At 53.0% G+C, this 22,556-nt stretch overlaps 8 protein-coding genes across 8 annotated transcripts; 4 read left to right on the forward strand and 4 right to left on the reverse strand.

Moving 5' to 3' along the window:
• Positions 1 to 110: 110 nt before the first annotated feature.
• DSM5745_08507 (uncharacterized protein) lies at positions 111 to 814 on the reverse strand (the record flags this gene model as incomplete). The annotated part of the gene is made up of 2 exons (XM_026750523.1): positions 111 to 717; positions 774 to 814. 2 exons carry the CDS (start codon positions 812 to 814, stop codon positions 111 to 113), a joined length of 648 nt encoding a protein of 215 aa, XP_026600536.1.
• A 3,584-nt stretch (positions 815 to 4,398) lies between these two features.
• On the reverse strand, positions 4,399 to 5,374 carry DSM5745_08508 (SDR family NAD(P)-dependent oxidoreductase; the record flags this gene model as incomplete). The annotated part of the gene is made up of 4 exons (XM_026750524.1): positions 4,399 to 4,592; positions 4,651 to 4,752; positions 4,810 to 5,039; positions 5,091 to 5,374. 4 exons carry the CDS (start codon positions 5,372 to 5,374, stop codon positions 4,399 to 4,401), a joined length of 810 nt encoding a protein of 269 aa, XP_026600537.1.
• A 680-nt stretch (positions 5,375 to 6,054) lies between these two features.
• Positions 6,055 to 6,834, reverse strand: DSM5745_08509 (sugar O-acetyltransferase; the record flags this gene model as incomplete). The annotated part of the gene is made up of 3 exons (XM_026750525.1): positions 6,055 to 6,385; positions 6,441 to 6,677; positions 6,731 to 6,834. 3 exons carry the CDS (start codon positions 6,832 to 6,834, stop codon positions 6,055 to 6,057), a joined length of 672 nt encoding a protein of 223 aa, XP_026600538.1.
• Positions 6,835 to 7,853: 1,019 nt separating this feature from the next.
• On the forward strand, positions 7,854 to 8,917 carry DSM5745_08510 (uncharacterized protein; the record flags this gene model as incomplete). The annotated part of the gene is made up of 2 exons (XM_026750526.1): positions 7,854 to 8,517; positions 8,844 to 8,917. The coding sequence occupies 2 exons, from the start codon at positions 7,854 to 7,856 to the stop codon at positions 8,915 to 8,917; spliced, it is 738 nt and encodes a 245-aa protein (XP_026600539.1).
• A 372-nt stretch (positions 8,918 to 9,289) lies between these two features.
• On the forward strand, positions 9,290 to 9,673 carry DSM5745_08511 (uncharacterized protein; the record flags this gene model as incomplete). Its single annotated transcript, XM_026750527.1, has 1 exon — positions 9,290 to 9,673. One exon carries the CDS (start codon positions 9,290 to 9,292, stop codon positions 9,671 to 9,673), a length of 384 nt encoding a protein of 127 aa, XP_026600540.1.
• Positions 9,674 to 11,004: 1,331 nt separating this feature from the next.
• Positions 11,005 to 11,901, forward strand: DSM5745_08512 (uncharacterized protein; the record flags this gene model as incomplete). Its single annotated transcript, XM_026750528.1, has 1 exon — positions 11,005 to 11,901. One exon carries the CDS (start codon positions 11,005 to 11,007, stop codon positions 11,899 to 11,901), a length of 897 nt encoding a protein of 298 aa, XP_026600541.1.
• A 2,863-nt stretch (positions 11,902 to 14,764) lies between these two features.
• Positions 14,765 to 16,028, forward strand: DSM5745_08513 (uncharacterized protein; the record flags this gene model as incomplete). The annotated part of the gene is made up of 4 exons (XM_026750529.1): positions 14,765 to 14,867; positions 14,926 to 15,215; positions 15,259 to 15,697; positions 15,745 to 16,028. 4 exons carry the CDS (start codon positions 14,765 to 14,767, stop codon positions 16,026 to 16,028), a joined length of 1,116 nt encoding a protein of 371 aa, XP_026600542.1.
• A 2,171-nt stretch (positions 16,029 to 18,199) lies between these two features.
• Positions 18,200 to 20,642, reverse strand: DSM5745_08514 (uncharacterized protein; the record flags this gene model as incomplete). Its single annotated transcript, XM_026750530.1, has 4 exons — positions 18,200 to 19,556; positions 19,621 to 20,200; positions 20,250 to 20,315; positions 20,369 to 20,642. 4 exons carry the CDS (start codon positions 20,640 to 20,642, stop codon positions 18,200 to 18,202), a joined length of 2,277 nt encoding a protein of 758 aa, XP_026600543.1.
• Between the last annotated feature and the right edge of the window lie 1,914 nt (positions 20,643 to 22,556).

Genomic DNA, 22,556 nt, shown 5'->3' on the forward strand with positions numbered 1-22,556 from the left:
AATCTGAGAATCTGAGACAACGACCCCTGCCCTCAGAACATCCAGCCAGGTACCCCCACCACAACAACCGACACAAAGAACACAAAGAGCAAACAAATGAAAAGTCGCATTCAACCCAAACTCTTCATCCTCATCAAATTCATAGAAAGCCCATAATACCTCTCCTTCTCCGGATCCGCACCCGCAGTAACAGGCCTCGCCATAGCGGGCGACGTATCAGCGAGCTCAGGGATATCGAAGCACGGCGCGACGGCGGTTGCGGGCGGCTGGCCCAGGGGTACAGGGTCACTTTTCGCCCTTGCGCATCTCGTCTTGCGTCGTGAGCAGATGCCGATGGAGGGGTATGCGATTGGGTCGTCGAAGTGCAGGTAGTGGTATTCGCGTGACCGGAGGCCGCCGCAGCGGATGCAGCGGAGTTGTGCGACGGCGAGGAGATTGGGGTTGTGGTTTGGGTTGGCGTCGTAGTTGTAGGTGTGGGTGTGGGTGTGGGCATGGGCATGGCTGTGTCTGCGGCTGCTGTAATGTTGGCTGTGGGCGTGGGTGCTGCCGTGGCTGGTACTGCTGCCGCGACTGCGTGAGCCGGTTGACGCGGAGGAGTTTGAGGAGTCGTCTGGGGGGTTGGTGGGCAGGGACCAGGTGCGCCGGCGGTTGCGGCGGTCGTCGGTGCTGGGGGTGCGCTCGAGGTAGATTGGTGTTCCGGAGGATGTTGAGCGGGCTCTGAGAGTGATTGTTAGTGGGCGTACAGGCGGAAGAGAAGGAATTGCTGGACGTACCTGTGCTTAGCCCAAAGCCATGTTCCGGAGACCCAATGCATCTTGCTGTAGAGTGATGACTGGCCGGCAGTCGGGTCGAGATTGACTGTACGAAGAGGGTATACAACAAAGAGGTTGAGAACGTAAGTAACCGAGTTCAACTCAAGGTCTGTCGTCAAAGAAAGACTTGACTGTTTATTCTTGGAAGCCAGCAAAGGCAAAGAAGACCCCGCGAGTTATATAGCCTGGTGTATGATGCTTTTTGATGCTTGCCAAGAAGCCTCACAGACCATCAAAGAGGGTCTGGCAAATGAGAGATGAGGATCATGCTTATGAAACCAGAAGAAAAAAATACCGCAGTTCTGGAACAGGCACATTCAAACCTCTGTCTGGAAGAGGTTCCCCGCAGGACATGATGAAGCAATGTAAGGGGACTTCAGAGTGCTGCGGAGCACAGTCGAGGTAGCTGAGGCAGGTATTCGGGCACAAAAGTCCGATGCCTATGATGCTCAATGATGTTTGGCCTCTGGTCTCAGAACAAGGCCCCTCTTCCCGTTCACTTGTAGCCTGGGTACGGGCTGTGGAGGGCTATGGTCATGGCTCCGGCCGAAATCCGTAGCTGGAGCCTGGGTAGGGCCAGAGAGGGCTGGTTGGTGAGTAAAATGCATAATTCCTGATGAAATAAGCTGGTTCTTTCCCAGTAAAGTCTAATAGTGCACAGAATAGGACTGCGCCAGCCTCGTTTCATTGCGACCTGCACTCGCTTAGCCGCACTGTACAGCACTGACCAGGTGCGGTATTACAAGAGCCCGTCATGATGTTCAGTAAATGTGGAACTGCGAGCAGAATCCTCGGGATAGCAAGACCGGCATTTGTTCGAACCTCTTAAGACGGTGTTTGAAAACATTTCTATAGCTCTTCTCTTCTCCCTGGTTCATGAAGATAGACGTTATATGTGGCGCTCTTTAACTTTTCCAACTGCTTGGGTACCTAAGATCTGGCTGCACCGGAGATCTACCCGATGCCAGATCTCCTGCAGGGTCGATCCCTCCGCCAAAGACGTTGGGCTAACGCAGCCGGCTTGATTCCGTACCAGTTTCGTGGTATTGGATACAGAGCCTAGAGGCCCTGGGAACACATTTCTCTGACGTAAAAACCGAATCCTACAATCCTGCTTTCTCGTCGTCTATACAACCATTCCAGGCGTCGACCCCACAGCTATGTCCGAGAATCCCCCGACATATACAAAAGTACAGAGTGCAGATGTAACCGTTCCAACGGACAGGCTCCTTTCACATGTACCAGGTTTAACTTAGTGGGGTCTCTGGTCTAAAATTGAATGCGAGTGCTACTTTGCAGCGTGCTGGTATCACCGGCAGGCCAAAGCAAAAAAGCATGGAGTTTGGACTTGCGACACACGAGTGTTCCCGGTGAGTTGCATCTTGTCAAGAAATCCTGCTTGGCTTCCGAAGAATTATCGCAAGTGGAGTGCTTGGTGAAGCTTAGTTCCCACAATTGTAGGACTTCATGTTTCAGAGTTAGCCCTAGCCCTGTACATCGAGCGTTGAGAGTCAAGGCAACCAGTAGCAGAAGGACGGGAGCCCTGCTGACGTTTTTGACAGTTGACGTCGACTTTGACGTTTCTATGACTTATTTTAGGGTCTGTTTTCAGTACTTCAACATCCCTCCTACATTTCTACGAAATGCACTGCTATATTGGGCTCAAGTAGTGCAATGCAGTCAATATCCTCCCTTCCGCGGAGATATAGCCAGAAATGCCCCAAAAATCCAAAACGCACTTGGCAATAAACTTTGCACTACTGCAAGAAAGCTTCTAGTGGCCTTCGATATCGCAGCGAGCGACGGGTCGTCCCGACCGTGGTGCATCGGACCATCGGTTGCATTTAGGTCCGCAATGCATGATCGTCGTTGCAGCCTACCCCTAGTCTAACACTCTGCCAGGTCTAGGAAGCCACCAGCGCTATGGAATCGGGACTCCCTCGAATATCCGATTGGGAGATCCAGCGTAACGGAGACAATTCGATACATTCGAAGGGAACGGAAGGAAACCCGGTGCCCCGGGCCGTCTTCTTAACAGACTATACTCACATCCTACCCACTGTTGAGGAGCAAAGTACCATAGTAAGATCTAAGAAGAGTCTCAGTGTCCAGGGGCCAAAGGATCGGCACTTGAGGGGTCGAAAGCACATACACCCCGGAGTTGTTTTCTGCATGGCTAAAGCGCTCCGTTTGTTTTGGCTCATGGATTATCACCATCATCCCTAGTGATTAACCATTTACATGAACTCGGACTGGACAATTGACTATACGAGATACGACACTAGGAAGTACAACTAAAAGGCTCACCGGGCTCGGTATATAGTGAAGTCATCTTGGCCAGTGCACGCCAGCCATGTGCTCTCGGTGCTTTGAGACAGCCTCATTCTCGTGGTCTTTACGCAAAACAATGCTCGTCCTCTCCTGGGCTTTCTTCCTCAGGTTAGACCTATTAAGTAAAAAAGAACCAATAACAATCAAGTCAATATAAGCAAGTTCCGTGATGGTACGCAATTCAGCCCAGGCGTGTTCAGGGCATCCGACAGGCAGCCTCGCCGCGTCTTCGGGATACAGCCTCCACTTCGGATACCAGGTAATGCAGGCGCTTTCGCTCCGAGTACAAGGGACCATCTGCAATTCCAGAATGCAGTACCGACAAATGCACCTCTATGCAGGGTCGCATCTTGGACCCCGCGAGGGGTGCCATCCCACTTCGTGCGACACGGTTGGTCCCTGCGTTGTTAGGGCTGTTTCAGGAGACGACCTGGGTGAGTCGCGCTCTCGCAGCCCTGAGATGCGCTCAAACCAAGTGTGCTGTCAAATTATCAAGGTAAGGGAACCTAAGGCAACACCACGCTTGGGCCTGGACCTGTAAGCCTCATAGCCTGCCTCGCTCCTTTGTCTTGTTACCGCCCGAGTCCAGCCCTGACCCGGTCCAGAGTGGCAAAGACAATGACACATCACGGGAAGAATTACCGGTCCAGCTCGTCCGCTAGGATCATACTCAACCCGACGTCATTCTATGCTCACCAAGCGGCGGATTTGCTCTTCAGGGCGATAGCCGCGCGGCAACCCGAAGGCTGGTGCCTGGTGAGGCTCGGTAGGGTTGCTTCGCGGCTTCGCGGCTTCGCCTTGCCGACTACTACTATGCGGCTTACACTCAATGGAGCCTTACCGGGATGGCACGGAGCATGCAGTGGCAAAAGTGACACATACAGACGGGATGCCGTACGGTCTCGGCACCAGCCACCAGCCCTATACGCAGATACAACGTCATTCTGTGAATCTCTGAGTATCGGGTCTTCAGAGTACCCAAAATAATAGTCTGGGTTCCATTGACTGATCAGGTTTGCCACAGTTGTCAACTTCGTCTATGAGCCGGCGCTCCAGCTGGGAGGCCTAGCCATGCTGCCTGATCTAGGGCATCAAGTACCATAGGCCCACAGCCTTGGAAATACTCAAGCGGTCATGTTGATAAACGCTAAATGAGAGATTGCATGGCAACTAGACTCCTATTATCGCTGTGTGTCTACGCCAACTGATTCGACCGTACCACGAGTATCTTCAATACCACTCAAAGACATTCAGTCTAACGAGCAGTATATCCCCCATCAACCGGCAAGCAAACCCCAGTAACCCAGCTCGCATCCTCGCTCGCCAAGACGACCGCCATCCGCGCAATATCATCCGGCTGTCCAGGTCCCTTCAACGGATGACGCCTGTTCAGCTCTTCCCACGGCGTCATGTACGTGATTGTTTCTTTGAAAATCGCAGTCTGGGTGTCTACCAGCAGTTTCTTGGTCAACTTCACCCTCCGGGAATACAGAAAGGGAGAACTTACACCCAGGACACAGCGCATTTGCATGGATCCTATGGGGCGCGTAATCGAGCGCGATTTGCCGAGTCAGCTGGCTCACTGCGCCTTTCGACGCGCAGTACGATGCTGGTCGATCTTAGCCCTCGTCCATTTATTTAGTTGGGACTAAGGTGATCAACTCACGGTTCTCCGGCCCAGCAATCATCCCCATGATCGATGAGATGTTGACGATCCACCCGCGATCACCAGAAGAATGCGGTTCCTGGCGCAGCATCTGTGCCAGTGCATATTTGCATCCCAGGAACACGGACTTCGCGTTGACGCGCATGGTTGTGTCCCACGTTTCCTCGTCAGTCAGATGCAGCACTGCGGGAGTGCGCGCCTCGAGCGCTACACCGGCGTTGTTGACCAGGCTGGCTGGTAATTAGCCAGGTTCATCGATATCTGCTGGGTCAGTGGCATACATATCCAAGCGACCATACTTCTCGACAGTAACGTCAATGAGGTTCTCCATCTGAGCGGCATCCCCGACGTCTGTCTGCACGAAGAGCGCCGCTCCGCCCTTCTCGACGATCAAATTACACGTCGTGATTTCCGTTTCCTCCTGCGACCGTGCAGTTGGCGATAGATCGGCGCAGACGACTTTCGCGCCTTCTTGCGCATACCGGATGGCAATCGCTCGACCGAGGCCAGACGAGGCGCCGGTCACAATAGCGATCTTGTTGTGTAGGCGAGGGGTCTGGGACATGTTAGTTTTGGGATCGTCGCTCTCGACTATGGCGGTTTCTCGATATGGAGCTTGGGGGTGGAAGACTAAGGGGGGGGAACCTTGGGCTGTTTACCTCGGGTTATTGATATTCACCCCGCACGACCAGAGGGGTGTGCTCGGGCCTCCTTTAGAAGTTCGGAGTGCAGTGATTCTGATGCGGCCTGTTGGAGGACGGGGCAAAGATGAGTTAGCATTGCAGTGCAGTCCTTTGTCCGGTTGGGTGGATAGGAAAATGATTCCCATGAGAGCGCTAAACAATGGATCTGTCTTAATCCTTTCTTTATTGCCCTTGGCCGTTCTACATCACAAGGTGACAAGGGCTACTCTGAGACGACTATTACTCAGGGTATATTGTTATCCTCAGGTGCCTAGCTATTGCTTCCCCAAGCCTGGCTTTGCCCGTCACGCGAGTCATTCAACAGCTCTTTAGGTCCTTGCTGACACTGAAGAAAGACAAAAGACAAAGCATGTACCTGATTGTTGATCGAACCAGGGTGAACATAGACCCTACTTCTGTTTCAACTTCTGTACTCTTAATCCGCGAAAAAAAAAAAAAAAAAAAAGTCCATTCCAACAATCTTAACTTCCCTCCTGAAATACCATACACTAGCACAGGTACGCAGATGAGCCCTAATTACGCCAACCCATACTGTTAGGTACTAATCCTCCCTCTCCCCATCAGGCCTCCCAGCCGACCTAACAACTCTCGCCGGACACCCAACAGCAATGCTAAACGCCGGAATATCCCTCTTAACCACGGATCCCGCACCAACCGTGCACCCCTCACCAATCACCACCCCAGCGAGGATCGTAACACCCGCCCCAATCCAGCAGTCATTGCCAATGACAACCTCCCTCGTAAACTCCTTCCCGCGGTTCGCTCGCCGCGCATTGATCTCAGTATAGTGCTCGCCGGTAATGATGTTAACGTTCGGTCCGATCTCGACGTGGTCGCCGATTGTAACGAGGCCGCAGTCGAGGATAGTGAGGCTGGTCACATTAATCTCAGCATCCAAGGCGAAAAGAGGACGGGACGGGGGCATACTTGAAGTTGGCGTAGAACGCCTTTCCAACGCTGATATTGCACCCGTAGTCGACGAATAGCGGGGCCTCAACGTAGATTCCTTCACCCGCGTGACCGAAGAGTTTTCGCAGGGCAGCTTCTCTGCGCGCGATGGTATCGGCGAAGGGGATGGTGGGATCAGGCGGCGCGTTGAATTCGGCGATGAGACGGCGTGCTTTTTCGCGGCCTGCGATGAGTTCGGGGGCGAGGGGGTTGTATCTACATCCACTTAGTACAGGCGTACAATAATCCTCAGTTAGGTATAGGCGTACAGCATCCCCGATATCATTATCTCGTACTCATCGCCCCAGCAGACGCCTTGTAGGGCTGTTGCGTTCTCGATCGCTTGGGTGTTTTTCTCGGTCGCTGGGAGCATTTTATTTTGATGTTGGGTGTGGTGTCATACGAGCTGGAGAAGTCGGGAGAGAGGGAATACCTCGCTTTTAAGCTCGACGCCCAGATATGAATACGAGGCACGCGGCTTGTGCTCTGGGGAATCGGGCCTGCCTTCCGTGATTGGAGTTTTGGTTTGAGCGTCTGCGGGTTGCTGACACTTGACGGTTTTGGGACTTGGAAGCAATAATGTCACTAAGCGGTCCCATACAAGCTTCATCAAATGCATATATTATGAGAGCAAGATCAATCCTTGCGCTGTCTTTACTCTGGTAAACTGTCATTTCTACAGCCCTGGATGTACCTATCTCGCTTCCGTCTCTTTACCCAGACAGATGGGGTGCTGGTCCGTGTCTTGACAGCTGCGGCCTCTGTCTGCAGTGTTAGACAATGACGGAAATTGCCGTTAGCAGAGCGGGTGAAAGGAGAAATCTTGGACACCAAGAGCAATGAAATAAGGAAAAAAGACCGCTGCTACTTCTTAGTAGATAAATAAAGGCCCAAGGTACGCTCTACAGCTCAGCAAGCGAAGAAATGTGAATGGAATCTTCACAACAGCCTTGTCACTGAAAGACAGGGTGCTGGAAACCTCCAAGCTCTTTGCTCTTCACTCAAAGCCCGCATAAAGCTCTTTCACCACATAAAGAGTAAACAATAAAACACCCACCAAGATGAAGTCCATTTATAGCAGCTCGTCCCTGCCCCAGCCATCTCTCTCCAGAGCTCTGCAAGGACAATTCTGTTCAATCGATCCCCTCAAGCAAGCGGCACTCTCCGTTCTGAACCTGACGCTGAAGCCCACAGGCAAGCCTCGACGCAGATTATCTACGGAAGAGCAGTTCGACTTGGGTACACAATCCTCCATTATATCCTATGAACCTCTCGCAAGCTTCTTCCTACCCGGTTAACCACTCTCCAAACCAACAGTCCCTTCTCTCCATGGCGTCCACAGCCTCATCAACCTCAATCAGCAGAACCCATCTCAACCATCCCAACCCCACAATGTCCACAACCGAGCCCATCCACCGCCGCCCAGAAGGCGACACCTGCGGCATTTATCTCGGCATCAGCAAGCCCGAATCACGCTACGGCGGCCGCTGGGTCCTAACCCTCGAATGGTCGATCCCCGAGCTCACAACCACAACCTACAGCGCCTACTACGCCGTCGGCAGCCCGTTCCGCGAGAACCCATATGCCCACGAGCAGATCAACGACGGGGCGTGCGCCGAGACCCAGGAGACATTTTCCGAGTTCTACCTGCTCGCCATGCTGCAGGGGGAGCGGATTCAGACGTTTCTGGATGCGTTTTTTGAGACGCGCGCCGGGCCGAGCAAGTACTTTATCCTGCGGGTTGTGTTTGGGCTTTGGGAGAGGGGGATTGTGGAGAGTGCGGTTGTTGATGTCTTGCTTGGGATGGTGGATGAGATGGGGTATGAGGGTGGAGAGGCGGAGTATTATTATTATAATCTTGCTGCTGTGGATTATTTTTTTTTGAGGGAGGATGTGCGCGGGAGTGGGTTTCGGGTTGGGAGGGGGGTTGATGATGATGATGATCTTAGGGGTGAATTTGGGCATGGACGCTCCGAGAGGAATGAGGAGAATCAGGACGATGAGTTGGAGGAGGACATTGATGAGCTGGATGTGGCAGCCGATCGGTTGGCTTTGAGTGAGTTGGATTGATATGATAGGATCCGCGTTTTTGTACAATGTCTGTTTGATACTGGATATATGGATATCTGTTCGTTGCGTCAATAGAAGGAATTGTGATATCAAATGATGGACTGCCCAGGCCCTTATTGAGACTTTAAAACTAAGGTAACGTAGCAGAAAAACACATGATTCATGCTAAACATGTAGTATCAATTGTTGTCTGATGAAGAACAAAGTGGAGATGAAATATTCCTTGCGAGGCCTTGCAGAATGGACAGTAAGTTAGATCACAAATCTTGGAATATATATTTGAACTGTATCTGATGCTACCCAACTATATAGGTACACTTGGGCTGCCCAAAGCTCCATCACAGAGATCCACTAGTTCAGGATTCGCTGAAGGACTGCCTATGTGACAGTCCAGATTGTATCTGCTGTAGTTTCCAGACTGTTCAATGGTGTAAGGAGTTCAAATGTTGATAAGGATTCTCATGAAAGAAACGCATTTTAGTATATGGAGCTTCACATTAAACACAGTACAAAGGCCATTCCCGTTGTGAGTCTGAACCTCAGGTCTGAAGCCTTTGTGTATCTCGCAAAAGGCTTCAGCGCCATGAATGCGTAACAAAGAAGAGAGCCCTATTTGCCTCTCAAACACGTACAATGGAGATATTTCATAGTATTTGATATGGCATAAAAGCAACCGTCCCCAGCCTAACTACTCATGATAGAACAGACAACAATTCAAACCACAGCCACAACAACATTCGACCAAGCCATCCCCAACGATGTTCGGCTTCGGCACTTACACCCTCGCGCTCGGCCGCAACCAACACAACTGGTTCCTAGTCCTCATATACCCCAGCGAGAGCAAAGTCGTCGAGATCGCCGTAAACGCAAGCCCGACCGGCGAGTACCAGATGAACATGGTCGAAGTCCCCAGCCATGACTGGCATCTGCTGCGCCGGAACATCCGATTCCAGACCGTCGCGAGACTCAGTCCCAACGAGCTCGCCACCTGTCTTGTACCCTGCTTCGATCAGACCGAGCCCGGACCCCAACGGTTTTACATTATCCGCTTACTGCGCCGTCTCGCGAGCGCGCCGTATGGGATTGGGAGCTTGAGGCTTGTTGATGAGATTCAGAGGGCTGTGGGGGGTGCGGCCGGGTAGCTTGAAGGGGTTGATTGTTCATTATAGGATTCAAGGAGGATGGTTCTGGTGCGGCGTAACAGGGCTGCGTGTATACCTACCGGGTAATGTAACTCGTTTGTTGTTGAGAAATCATTTCATCGGTTAGGTAACTATACCAGGACGGTAAAAGAAGTGCTTTGTGAGGCCAAAATTATTTTGAATCGCGAAAGGGTGGTGATATATATTGTTTCCAGCGTACTTCTTGATCCACAGGGAAAGCTCAACTACATTAGACCGTTGCATTTCCGGCCCGGTATAACAATTCCCTCGATAAGTTGTCTATCGTTCCGAGTTAGGACGCGTTGCAGGGCTAAACTGTAAGTGTTGTGAGACCCCAATAACGACAACGATAGCTGGTGCTACAAAAAATCTCCTAACAAGGACACAAGGCGTGTGCCGTAGGATTTTGAGTAGAGACCAAAAAGAAACTGGAGATCCAGATCAGTCTGACCAGTGCCGGGCTCGATCCGGCGACCTTATCGGTGTTAACGATACGTGATAACCAACTACACCAACCGGCCAGTGGATGTTTAGTATCGTGCTTATTTAATTTAATAAGCCAATGCATACCCATAAACACTGTTGTTCCTCTTGGTGAGTGAACAGAGCTTGAAGACACTGGGTATAGCTGGGCCAGGCTGAGGATATGAGCGGACCACTGCGGAAGAAATGTATCAGTTCGGGTGGGTCGACACTCTGTATGCTTCATCAGTCCGGTTAGTCCGTAGTGAGCGGATTTTCCTTAAGCGGACGTTTATGGCCTCAAGAAAAAGATGCCTTGGGAAGGGTGTTGAAGGCTGTTCAAAGAATAACGTAGACGTCCGTTTACTTGGGTTGACTCAGGCTTCCCCCTGGAGATTGAGTGACTGGCGAGGATTGAAGCGATGTCTTCGAATGCCCATTGACTCTCGAATCTTTCACCCATCTGCGGTGAAAGACAATGGAATTGAATGAACCTATTCCAAAAATGGTCTTTGCGAAGCTTAGGTATACACAAGCAAAGATCTTGTTTTTATTACAAAGGACGCGCAGGTGAATGGAATCGGTTGCAAACAACGGCCCAGAGCAGCTCACAGGCAGTGAATGAAGGCCACAATGCCAACAACAGAAACTGAATAAAGCAGAGTCCATTCACTCAAAGGTAGACTTTAGGACTTAGACATAGGGTATATAAATAAGGCCTACCAGCGCCCTTGCGATAATCGTCCACACCACACTGCATTGCATCCTCCCTCCAGAGATAGAACGCTCGACACGACACCACACCACAAACACCACCATCACCACCCCACGAACCCAAGTCATCCAACATGGGAAACACAAACACCCCCCAGGCCCGCGACATCCCCGAGCTCCCATGCTACAAGCCCTACAACCCCGAGCTGGTCGACGGCCAAATCCCCACACCCTACAAAGCCTACCAGCCCGACATCCACACCAACGAAGAAACCCCCAACGACGACGAGACACCCATCCCCCCACTGATAATCGACGAAGAAGCCGTCCGCGACTTCCGCGCGATCTGGGCCCGTCCACCCCGACCCGCCAATCCCACCGACTACATGTACAAGCGCCACCGCGTCCACCCCGCCAGGGCGCTACGGAGCAACGACCGAGCCTACGAGCTCTTGATCGGCGTGGGGCCGGCCTCCGTACCTACGAAGCAGAAGCACAAGCAAACCGCATTCAAGGACAAACAAGGCGAGATTCGTTCCCGGTGGAGCTCATCCTCCTCGTCGTCCGAAAGCGGCGGCGACATCGTCCACGCAGCAAATACATGGGCACTGATCCTCCGCCCCGTCAACACCCACAACGCAACCTGGTACCTGACCGCGCCGGACGGGAACGACGGGTATGAACGACTGGTGTTGGAGCGTCCGTTCCCAAACACGCACTTCGGCGAGGCGAAGGCGCTGAAGCTGGGCATCATCAATGCGAAGGATAAACGGGTCTTTGTGGAAGCTTGCGCGAAGGAGCAGAGCAAGGAGTGCCGGGCGTTTATCCTGGGGATTGTGAATAAGCTGGCGGATTGCTGTCTTGTTGAGCAGTTGGCTCGTGGGGCGGTAGGACGGCTTGATCGATTGACGGCGGGGGAGGGGGCGTATGATGCAGCAGATGAGGATGAGGATGAGCATTTGGATGTTGGGGAGGATGTGATTATCGGGTTGGAGAAGAGGTTTGCGACGCTCTGTCAACAGGAGCCGTAAGGGTTAAGGGAGGGTCAGAAGAAGTTGAGGCGGTTTGTTTGGCTTTGGGTTCCAGTAAGGCATGCAGTTCTTGTATGGTAGCTTTTATTTGAAAATCGATATTGGTGGAAATGTAGAAAGAAAGGGCGAATTGCATGCATTGTCCACTTGACGAAACCCTAACTCAACTAGGCTCATATTCATGGATGGAAGAACGATGGATATACATAGGTTGTCCAGGTAATACCATGATGATTCCAGGATACATCCAGCGAGCTCCAGCCTCCAGCTCTTTCTTTGCATCCGCTTTTTCCCTGCGTACCCCGGCACTCACCTCTAGGGCTCTCTTCGCTCTTGTAGAAACTAGAAACCAGCCGTGATACTACGACCTTACCTATTTAACTATAATAAGCCGCCCAGCACTAATTACAGCTGAGGTGCTGTAAAGCCAAAGGTTGACTCAACACCATGTCGTTCGTCGACGGCGCCAGCAGATCCCTAAGTGTGTGATCCAGCAGCACTATATACTGCTCGGCGTGGTGACTTCCTGCCTCGGATTCCATACAGCTGCTTCCCCATAGACTACTACATAACATAACAGTAACGGTTCCCAGGCATGGCCACCGTGTAAAGAGCACCGACGCTCCTGAAACAAAAATCAATGGATCTTCATTGCATGATCTCTTCAGCGAGATGTTTCCTTCAGTAGTCCCCTTATGAAGGTTAAGTTCCGGTGTTTCCGGGGTTGGCGGCTCATGATCTTCTGACCCATGTCGAACCTTTAAGCGGAAAGCTTCTTCAACGAACAGAGTTCGGTCAGGTCTGTGCTCTTATGGTCATGGGGAGTAGAGTGACGAACTACGTCAAGTATATGGGATAGTAGATACCTGCTAGCTCTCCACGAACCCGTTTAAGAGGTGCGGTATAAGTAAGTTTGAGACAAGGGACTGCGTCGAGGCCATGTACTATATATAGTCTACCATCGTAGCTCCACGCGGCACAAGTGCTATAGCAACTAGAGATACAAATATAGCCGGCCGTGCATCCTGATTCATGGAGCCATTAGCCGACGGGGGTACCATAACCTGTTTCCATGGCATCCACCGCGCCACTGCAGGGGTACAGACTCGAATCTTCGATCGCCATTGGAACTGCCGGCTTGGCTTTCTGGACAGAATAGACTGTGGAACCCGTGAATAAGTGTCTGTGATTGCAGATATTAGTCACAGAGTCCTAGTATGGAGGCTATACCCAGAATCATTGATCATGCGACAGGGCCATTGAAGGCACTTCCCTATCCATGGGGCGATGCAATGAGATTACACCCGTAAGGTTATCCATCTCTTATCCATTAAGGCGTGACACGAGATCGAGTTCGCAGGCCCGATGCCAATGTATTCCGTACCGCGATTTCGCTTATCACTACCAAGAGCATGGCTTCAATCATATCGCATGTAACACAGACGGGCAAGGTTCCAGGGTTGGGGAAGGTTACCACCGGAGACCCTGGATAAAGTTCCGGGTTCGATCGACTCGGGAGGCCGTGGTGAGACTTTATACGAGCGTCAAGAGTCAAGACTATGGTAAGAGCGCCGCTCGTAGCCGTCGTCGATCGCCGATCCCGGTAAATAAATGGGGGCTCGACGCAGCCTTAAGGTTACCTGCTCTCGGCCGGAACTTTTCCAGTGTAACGAGGAGGGCTTTTGAGACGACTCGGGGATGAGATAAGAGTGTGAGGACGTCGATAGGTAGTGGGGAGCTATGCCACGCACTGACAAGGGAGCTGACTGGCGCAGTATGGCCACCTAACATGGCCGCCACACAGCCTCAAAGTGTGTCGACATAGCCCATGGCCCAGTTGGAAACTGGGGTCAACCAGGTCGCTGGGCCGTGTAACAACGGAGGCAAACTGTGCGAGTCTGGACCCCCAATGCGGGTGAGATTATCAGTCCCAGATATGGTTCAAAGGTGGTTCATCAAGTGCTACCTTGGATGAGTCGTATGTTTCTCGAGGCCAATAGAGTGAAACAGGTTACTCTCCGCGTGAGACCTTTACGAGTTGCAGTGCTCGCAAATGATGCAGACGCTGGAGTCCCGTCCAGTCTGTTGCTCTGAGCATCTTACAGGGCGATCAGGCTGGCTACACGGCGGGATGCACCGGATTACTCCGTCCATGCAGTCAGATCGGGGCCCATGCAACTCGCTTGGCTGTTGCTAACTTGCTGCTGAGTCGCTGACGGGCAACGTGCGTGGGATTACGAACTGGACTGGGATCGCGTGTTGGCATCGGGTGCGCTGGCCACCCGCCCGGTCGCAGAGCAGAAATACCAATCATGAGAGACTTAACATGGTCGATACAGTTGTAAAGTTTGCGATGGAGTCGGCACAGATGGAGAGGCCGGACCGATCTGGTCGGCTGGCGCCATGGCCGTGTCGAGATGAAACGGCTAGCTTCGACAGGACTTCGGACACTATCAGCCCCGAAGAGACAATTCCCGGAAAGGCAAAAGAGGGTGCCTCGGATTGTTGCTGGCAGGGGAATGCGAAGCGAGAACGACTGTCGCCGGTTGGCTGGTGGCACGCCGCGCCTGCATGGCCTCGGATTGCGTTACCCAAGCAGAAGAGGGTCCAATCTTCCAGCGAGTCAGGCCCGCCGCTGCGAGACAGAGCGCAGGCTAACTGAGAATGAGGGTCTTGTTCCATTTCGTCAACGATAAGATCACCCACTACTGGTCGATCGGTGGCCTGAAGAGGTCCGGTCTGGATCCCGCCCAGGCGATCAAGCAGATCTGGCCTGGGTGCAGTCTGAGGGTGTATAAGACCCCCACTACTGCGAGGGCAATGCGATGCGGTTTAAACCTATGCACGGGACAGTGACCCCGATATGATAGCCCCGAACGCCGACGAAGGAAGCCTCATGATGATCCGGCCTCGAAGAAACTGGACCCCCGAAGAGGATGTGATCTTGAAGCGAGAGGTTAGACGAGGTTGGTTGCACCCAAGTTCTAGGCCTGCCACGACTCAGGTACTTACGGTGACCTGTAGTACAAGCAGAGGGTGACAACATCAGTTGGCATGATATTGCTGCATTCCTTCCCGGGCGAACGAACAAAGACTGCCGGAAGCGGTGGTATGGCACAGCAGCTGCAAAGGTCAAGAAGGGGCCATGGACCGAGTCCGAGGACGAACGCCTGCGACGGGCGATTGAGCGACATGGCACAAAGTGGGCTGTCGTGGCTTCGGTGGTTGGGACGAGGCTGCCAGATCAGTGCTCAAAACGATGGAGCCATGCCATCAATCCGGATATCAATCACAGCCCATGGACTCCTCAGGAGGTACGCCTGTCTTCCCTTCTCCGGAGATGTGCTGACGTTCTAGGACGAGCTGTTGATGCAATATGTCAACAAGCACGGCCACTACTGGCAGCAGATCGTCTCGCTCTACTTCCCCGGACGGACGAGTCTCGCCGCGAAGAACAGATACCACATACTGCAGCGGAGGCTGAAGAGTGAAGAATCCGCTGTTGCCGATGGAGTCTGCGATTGGGAAAGATCGAACGATGGCAGTTTGTGGCAGGAGATTCTCTGGTCTGATCCATCGCAGCGACAGGACTCTCCGCCATGGACAGGGAGGAGCGACCACGGTTTGCCTTTCACAACACGATCACCCACGGAGCCAGTCGCACCTGCCAGGAATTTCTTCACGCCCGATAAAGGCCCGTCCTGGCTCCCGTTGACGCCTTGCTCTCCGCTCTACGATGCCCCAGCTGATTTCCTAAACGATCCGCCGCCGTTCCAGTTCCCTGGACTACCTACACGTACGTATCGACTCCCTAGGTACCTCTCTTGGTCTAACGCAATGCAGAAAACGGAGACAGTGGAATCCCAGCTCTCGAATATCCATTCCCATCCACAGTTACCGTCGACGAGCTCCTGCTCCAAAGTCTCTCCAGCACTCATTCCACCGCTATACCCACGACTACATCCCCCTCGCCCCCCGTCTCTTCAAGCACAAACACAACCCCAACCACCGAGTCAGATCAGCGCCGATTATGCATCGAGGCAGTCTGCTCAACCGACAAGCTCAGCGCTCTCTTCGAAGCCGTAACGAGGTACTCTGTGTCAGCCGTGATCAAAACCGACGACTAGCGAGGAATACGAGGCTCGGGCAAACGGCGTTTGACAAAAGACGCACGGCGTTGGGGGCGAAAATCGGCTGTCGGTGTCCGGACGGGCGTTGATGGGTACACCTGGCGTCGATGCTGGTAGTTCGTATAGTATAGGTAATCTGTTATATCCAAAATTGTACAGTTGGGGGCATGCAAGCCACCTTTTCCAAGGCCTACCATTACCCGAGTGGTTTTGTTACGGAGTATAGCAATGGATATAGGTGGGCTGCATCTGCAACGTGTCGAGCTATCTGCAGTCCTCGGCAAAGCAAGGGGTGTAGTACTACATATGTAAGACCTCAAGCTACTCAGTGGCCATTCTAGCTGTTGAGCAACTTTCGCCTTGTACACTCATGTAGGTAAGATGTACATCGGTGTTTGACATAAATCATTCCTGCCAAAGCCCATCTCTCTCGGGCCGCATTTGGATGGGATTCATTAGCCTACCTGATTATTACCCTCTCTTCTGATCACAATGTTACTTACCTGCCGCAATAGACCGTCCCATTCTAATGGATGGATACACATCCAGATTTCCGACAACCTACCTCCTGATCTGCAAGGGCAATAGGCATTAACCAACGAGCCCCAAACGGTTCTCACGAGCACCGAAGCAAGATAACGACGCTTGCCCTTCCACACTCTTGCCCGTGCTGCCCCTATCGAAATGGGCAATCATGACGATATTCCAGTACGCCTTCCAACATGAATAGGTATATCTAGGTAGAATGACATGTTTGTAGACGAATCCCGTCACATAACGTTATCCTGATCCATCCACTAGTACCTTCCACCTAAGTATATGGCCCTATCAGGGCGTTGCCATATCTCTGCCAAGCGGTATAGCGCTATCTGTATCGATTGGTACCTTCTACCATAATATAGACAGCCATATCACGCCGATCCCGTATCTCGGCCAAGGTTATGTGGTGTCAGCGCATCCATCCATACCGTATTGTGGTCTTCTTGTCACCTACAGTGGAAAGCGAGCTCCAATTCCATTGGAATGGATGCGGGATCCAGGCCGAATCATTGTAGTCTACTATGTCATACCATATGGTATAGCCCACAGTTCTCCAACCGGCCTGGCACGAGTCCATTATCAAGCAGCACAACACAACCACCATCGTCACTGTGACGTCTTCAGCCTAGCACATTATTCCAGTCAACAAGGTCCCGGTCCCTAGGGTCCTTGTAGAGTGCCTTTTGGCCGTGTGGTATCCAGAAGACTGCCGGATCCTTACAGTACAGTCACAACTACGCAAGAACGATGGGCTAATGGAAGCCAAGCCGGGCTTTGATGAAGTCATCAAGCGTGCGTTCCCTCTCTCCAGCCCGGCTCTGTTAGTGGAAGGCAGGGGTCTATTCCAATATTTAGAATGTCGACCTAAGCCTATCGTAAGCAGTTGCATCCTCGGCAAACCCGCAAACCTCAAGCTGTCCAACACGACATCCCCAACAGCCAACAGTGTCCATTGTACAGCAGACAACCAACAGCCAAGGCACGGCTCAGCGATACCATACCTACCTACTCCCACCTCCAGCTGCAATCCAACCACACCCGTCCGGGCCAGCTCTAGCTCCAGCTCCAGTCCATCTGCTCGCGCCCTGCATGCACGCCCTACAAGGATGCAATCCACGGACCCCGATTGGCGGGCCTCGTCTATCTCGCATCTCCATGCCCAGCCCAGACCATACGAGCGCCGCCGTGCAACAACCTCGGTCTCAACCTTCGCTCGGAGGGTACGCTGGCTGGCTGGCGCTGCAGGGCACGCACCTCGTGTCGTGTCATGTCGTGTCGAAATTTCCCCGAGTGGCCACGTTGGCGGCGGGTTTGAGATTTGGCGGGCGCGGGCCGGGCTTTGTGTGACAGCTTCCAAGGTTACGAGCGGTGCTTCAGGTGCGTGGGTGAGTGAGTGGGTAGGCAGCTAGCTAAACGCTAAATGGAGGGACGGGATGGGTGCATTTACTGCGTTCAGACTGCATGGTGTTGTGGGACATATTTACATTATTTCAAGGAATGGGCGAATTGGACGGGGAGTCGTTCGACTGGGTCGGGGTCAAGGCCATGTTCATTCTCATTCTATTACCCATCCACTGAGTAAACAGCATATCTCTATATGTCCCTGTCTTGATTAGCAGAAGCAGCTACTACATAGCCAACAACCCCGTAAACCATGACCGCAGCGATCTCTTCGGCCGATGCATAGCACTACCATTACCGGCAGCGGCAGCGGCAGCCCTTGATTTCTCCTCGACAATAACTTCATCAGTGAGTGACTGAACTCCACGCGATCTCGCCATCCCGCCCTCAGCACCTGCACGTGCGAGACTTTGCTTCACAAGAAACCCCCCGAAGTAAGCGTCCAGCCTCTCGACTTCCTCCGGCCAGACGCTGACGCCAATACTGAGGTCCGGCCGGACCACGGCAACGGCCCCACGGGCATGGTTCACGCCGTACCAGTAGTGTGCGTCGGCGTCAGGCGGCCGGTCATCGTAGATCAGCGTTGCGTGGTCGCGGATGTTTTTGAGGGCGTCGTCTTGTCCGAGTTGTGGAGCGAGGAGGTCGGTGGCTTGGAAGGGCAGGGCTTTGGTGACGAGGAGGACGTTGAACCTGTCCGGTCCACCGTACGCATTGAAGAAGCCATCTGACCTAAAAGCCTTGCGCGAGAAGGCGGCCAGTCGCTCGCGCACCGGTCCCTGGAGGTCTGAGGCAAAGATCAAGATGTGGAAGCGCGTGACGCCAGTCATCTTGTCGTAGAGATACCCGGTGCGCTCTACATCGAAGCAGACACGCGGATTCGGGGCACGCGCGCCATTGCGGACGTTCAGGGGCCGCGTCTCAGGGTCCGGACGCGTGATCGCAGACTCGACGACGGGGAAGTCAAGTCCCATTAGAAATCCCACGTTCTGTTTATAAAACGCCGCCATGAACTGCTTCTCTGCTTCGATGCTCCCGTCGAGCGGGGGCAGCCGGTCATCGTGCGACTCGAGCTCATCGTGCAGGCCGCGCAGGGAAGCAAGGGGTAGATGTGAGTTACATAGGAAGCGGAGGTGCGCGCCTGAACAGCGGATGACGCGGTTGGCTGCGAGGCGCCGTTCGCTGTCGTAGGTGGGCAGGAGCACGGATGGTGTAGCTTGCTTTTTGATACAGAAGCCCAGCTTCCAGCCTAGATTGGCGGCGTCGTAGATGGACGAGTTGAGGCCGAAGGCGCCGAGCACGCTGTGGACGTGTGCTGCGTCGCCTCCGAGGTGGACGCGAAGGTCGGGGGACGAGAAGTGCCGTGCGACGCGCTCGTTGACTTTCCAGACTGAGAACCAGCTGATCGGGGACGCGAAGTCGATTTTCCAAGGGGCGATGATGTTTCGCAGTTGGTCGAGGGCTTCGTCGGGCGTGATGCCGTGGTCGTCGATCCGCATTGTCCCGACGGAGGAGGCATTGTTTCGTCGCGAGTCGCGCCTTTGGTGCAGCCGGCGTGCGGTCTCTCCGTTGACCTGGATGTAGAATCTGGATTTCTCAGTATAACTATATCGGCAGTAGAACTGTATCGGGTGTCGAGTGATGTGCTCACCTGGTAAAGCCCTCCTCGCGCGGAATTACTACGCACCCCCCATGCTCGCTGCTGATCATGCTCATGCCGTACATGTGCGGATAGTCTGTGTTGAACTGGCAGTCGATGATGGCCCAGTAGATGTCCGTTGCCAGCCCATCAAACTCCACCTTCATCTGCTCGCGGATACTGCTCGCAGCCCCATCGGCCCCGATCAAGTACTGCGCCCGCACCGTCTCCTCCTTGCCCGTTGCAATGTTCGTCAGCGTCGCCCGCACCGGGTGCGCCTCTTTCCCGTCGAGCACCTGGTATTCCCTCACGAGCGTCTGCCTCTCCACGAGAACCCGATGCCGCAGCAGATCCCGAATGTAGATCCTCTCGAGCTGACTCTGGGTGACGACACTGGATCCTCTGTACCTCGAGTCACTAATGGGGTGGTTGTTGTGCCGCAGTTTGACGCCCTTGCTGTAGACGGCTGTCGAGTTGATGAGGGGACCTTCATTAGTCGATTCATGGGCGATGCCCCAGGCATGGAGATGCTCGTTCGCCCGGGGATGGACGGCATCCGCTCGCCCGGAGATGCACGGTGTTCTGGCCTTGTCTTTGGTCGTTAGGTCTGATCAGGCTCGAATGCTGAATCTGATACATACCGAGTATGCGGAAGCTGACACCTTGCCGCGCCAGTACCATTCCCAGTTCAAGGCCGAATGGGCCAGCTGATCGGTTAGTTTGTCTCAATCAATGTGGATGCCAATGCAAGGGGACTTACCACCGCAGATCAAAACATCGACCTCCTCCGCTGGCTTGAACCATGCCGGCCTCCCATACGCAGTTCCATCGTAAAGGCTGGGCCAGGTCCGGTAGTGCGTCAAGCCCAGTGCATTCCCGATCGTTGAAGTCGGAGCATCCGTATGCTCGGGGAGTTTATAATGCGCCTGTTCGCCGGTCTCGGTGACATAGTTGTTCTCGTCCGCCCATAACTTCGTCTCTGAAGGACGGGCAAAGCCGCCTTCCCAAGATTTCGGTGGGACTGTGCAGGCCATATGGACGAGGAATTGGGGGCTGAAGCGGGTGTGATGAACGACCGGGCAGCAGCACCTTATACGGTTATAACCCAGTCATGGTGGTGTTAGACTTTGGTCGCGGCCCAGGATGGCCGGCACTCTCATTGTCACCACTTCTCATGTCGGCATTGAGGGCTTGAGCTGATTGGACATTGGACTCTGCTTGTGCGATGTGAGCAACCCTTTGTGTCTGGATGTAACCCTGGAATGCACCGGAGCGTATCAGCTGATTCTTGGCCACGCTGGGCAGGGCGGAACTGCAGGTCTTCGGGTCATTTCATCTTCTTGACCGAGACTTGCTCGTGCTAATGTCGAGGCCAGACTGTCGCTTTCAAGGTGGGCGGGTCTGCGGGAGGAGGGCGATCCGGAGCCTCCAGCTTCAAGTACCAGATTAACCCTAAGCAGCCCTCAATGAGCCTGATAAGAGCGAAACAGTTGGCTGCGTGTCAATTGCCATGACAGTGATGTCATGTACCTGCAAGGGGTCAGTTTCATGGAAATCATAACCCCTCGAGATGACTCTAGGTACCGAAGCAACCCCGCCATTCCAATAGCCCGCGAACAATTCAAAGTTCCGGTAAGCAGACGATAAGATTCAACCAAGAATGCTCGGCACTTGGCACTGTTGCCTCATACAGCGCAGAAGACTGTTGAATTAGTCTAGACGGCACAAAAAGGCATGAGGTGATCTAAAGACTCCACTGGTCAGCGTTACTTACGTAGGTACATCATGACGAAACCGCGCCTCGCAGAGAATATATATCGCCCAGTAATGCCTTACGTCACCATATCTCCCACCCATTTGCTATTTTTAAACGCCAAGCTGAGATCAGGACTTAATGTACGCATCAAGCAAATCACATCACAGCCGAGGGGCCCATCGCAAGGGGTGGACTGGCGTTGCACCGAACACCTGCAAACCCCTCAGTAACCATCCACTGCTTTCTGACTTTGTTGTGGATTATAATGTTAATACTTCTTCAAAATTCTCCATCAAGGCCGGCTGGCCCAATTGGCAAGGCGTCTGACTACGAATCAGGAGATTGCAGGTTCGAGCCCTGCGTCGGTCATTCTTCTTTTTTTTTTTTTAATTTACTCCCGCTCTCCTCCGCCCTTTCTCGCATCACAAATGGGGACCCAATCGCGCATTGGTTGGCAGGCCTAACTAAGTCAAGACAGGGAGTGAGTGAGTGATTCTGCTCTATTCTGCAATTGAAGAAGCGGACCTCATGTCGGCCGGATATATATATTTTTGCGCGGGAGATTCCCTCAGCACTTGGATTGGAACGATCTCCGTCTTCCCTCTTTGATCAAATTACCGGTTCGATGAGAAGATCATAAGGGTTAATGGATTAAGAAGAGGAGGATAGGCCTGCTAAATCAATTATAAACAAGAGGCAAGCAAACGGCCATACAATCTACTACTATAGCAAGGCGCGGTCGTCAAACGGACACGCGAGGGGATGTCTTCCGGTATTCGACAAAGCAAAGTACGAAAGACAACTAGACGAAACAACAAACCAGGCCTATAGGTATCTACCCAAGTGTCATTGCCGCATACCATATCATGCAATGCACACCGTAGCCCGAGTGAGGACCAGTCTCCTACACCTTCGAAAGGGCGAAATAGCCAATTAAGCATTCCAGCACCGTCTGAAAGAATAGTGCGGTGCAAACACACTCTGAATTAGGGTTGTAAGGTGACTGTAGTAGACATTACTCTAATCTAATACTGTAGGTACGAGTCCGCAAGCACAATCCACATGTACAAAAAACCGGAATAGACCCTATGTACGGAGTACCCAACCCAACCACGCCATGGATGCCACAAACGGAACAGCAAACGAAAGAAACACCCCTACGCAAACCCCCCCCCCTCTTCTCCCTTCCTCC

Source organism: Aspergillus mulundensis (assembly GCF_003369625.1).
Source record: "Aspergillus mulundensis strain DSM 5745 chromosome Unknown scaffold_10, whole genome shotgun sequence".
NCBI lineage: Eukaryota > Fungi > Ascomycota > Eurotiomycetes > Eurotiales > Aspergillaceae > Aspergillus > Aspergillus mulundensis.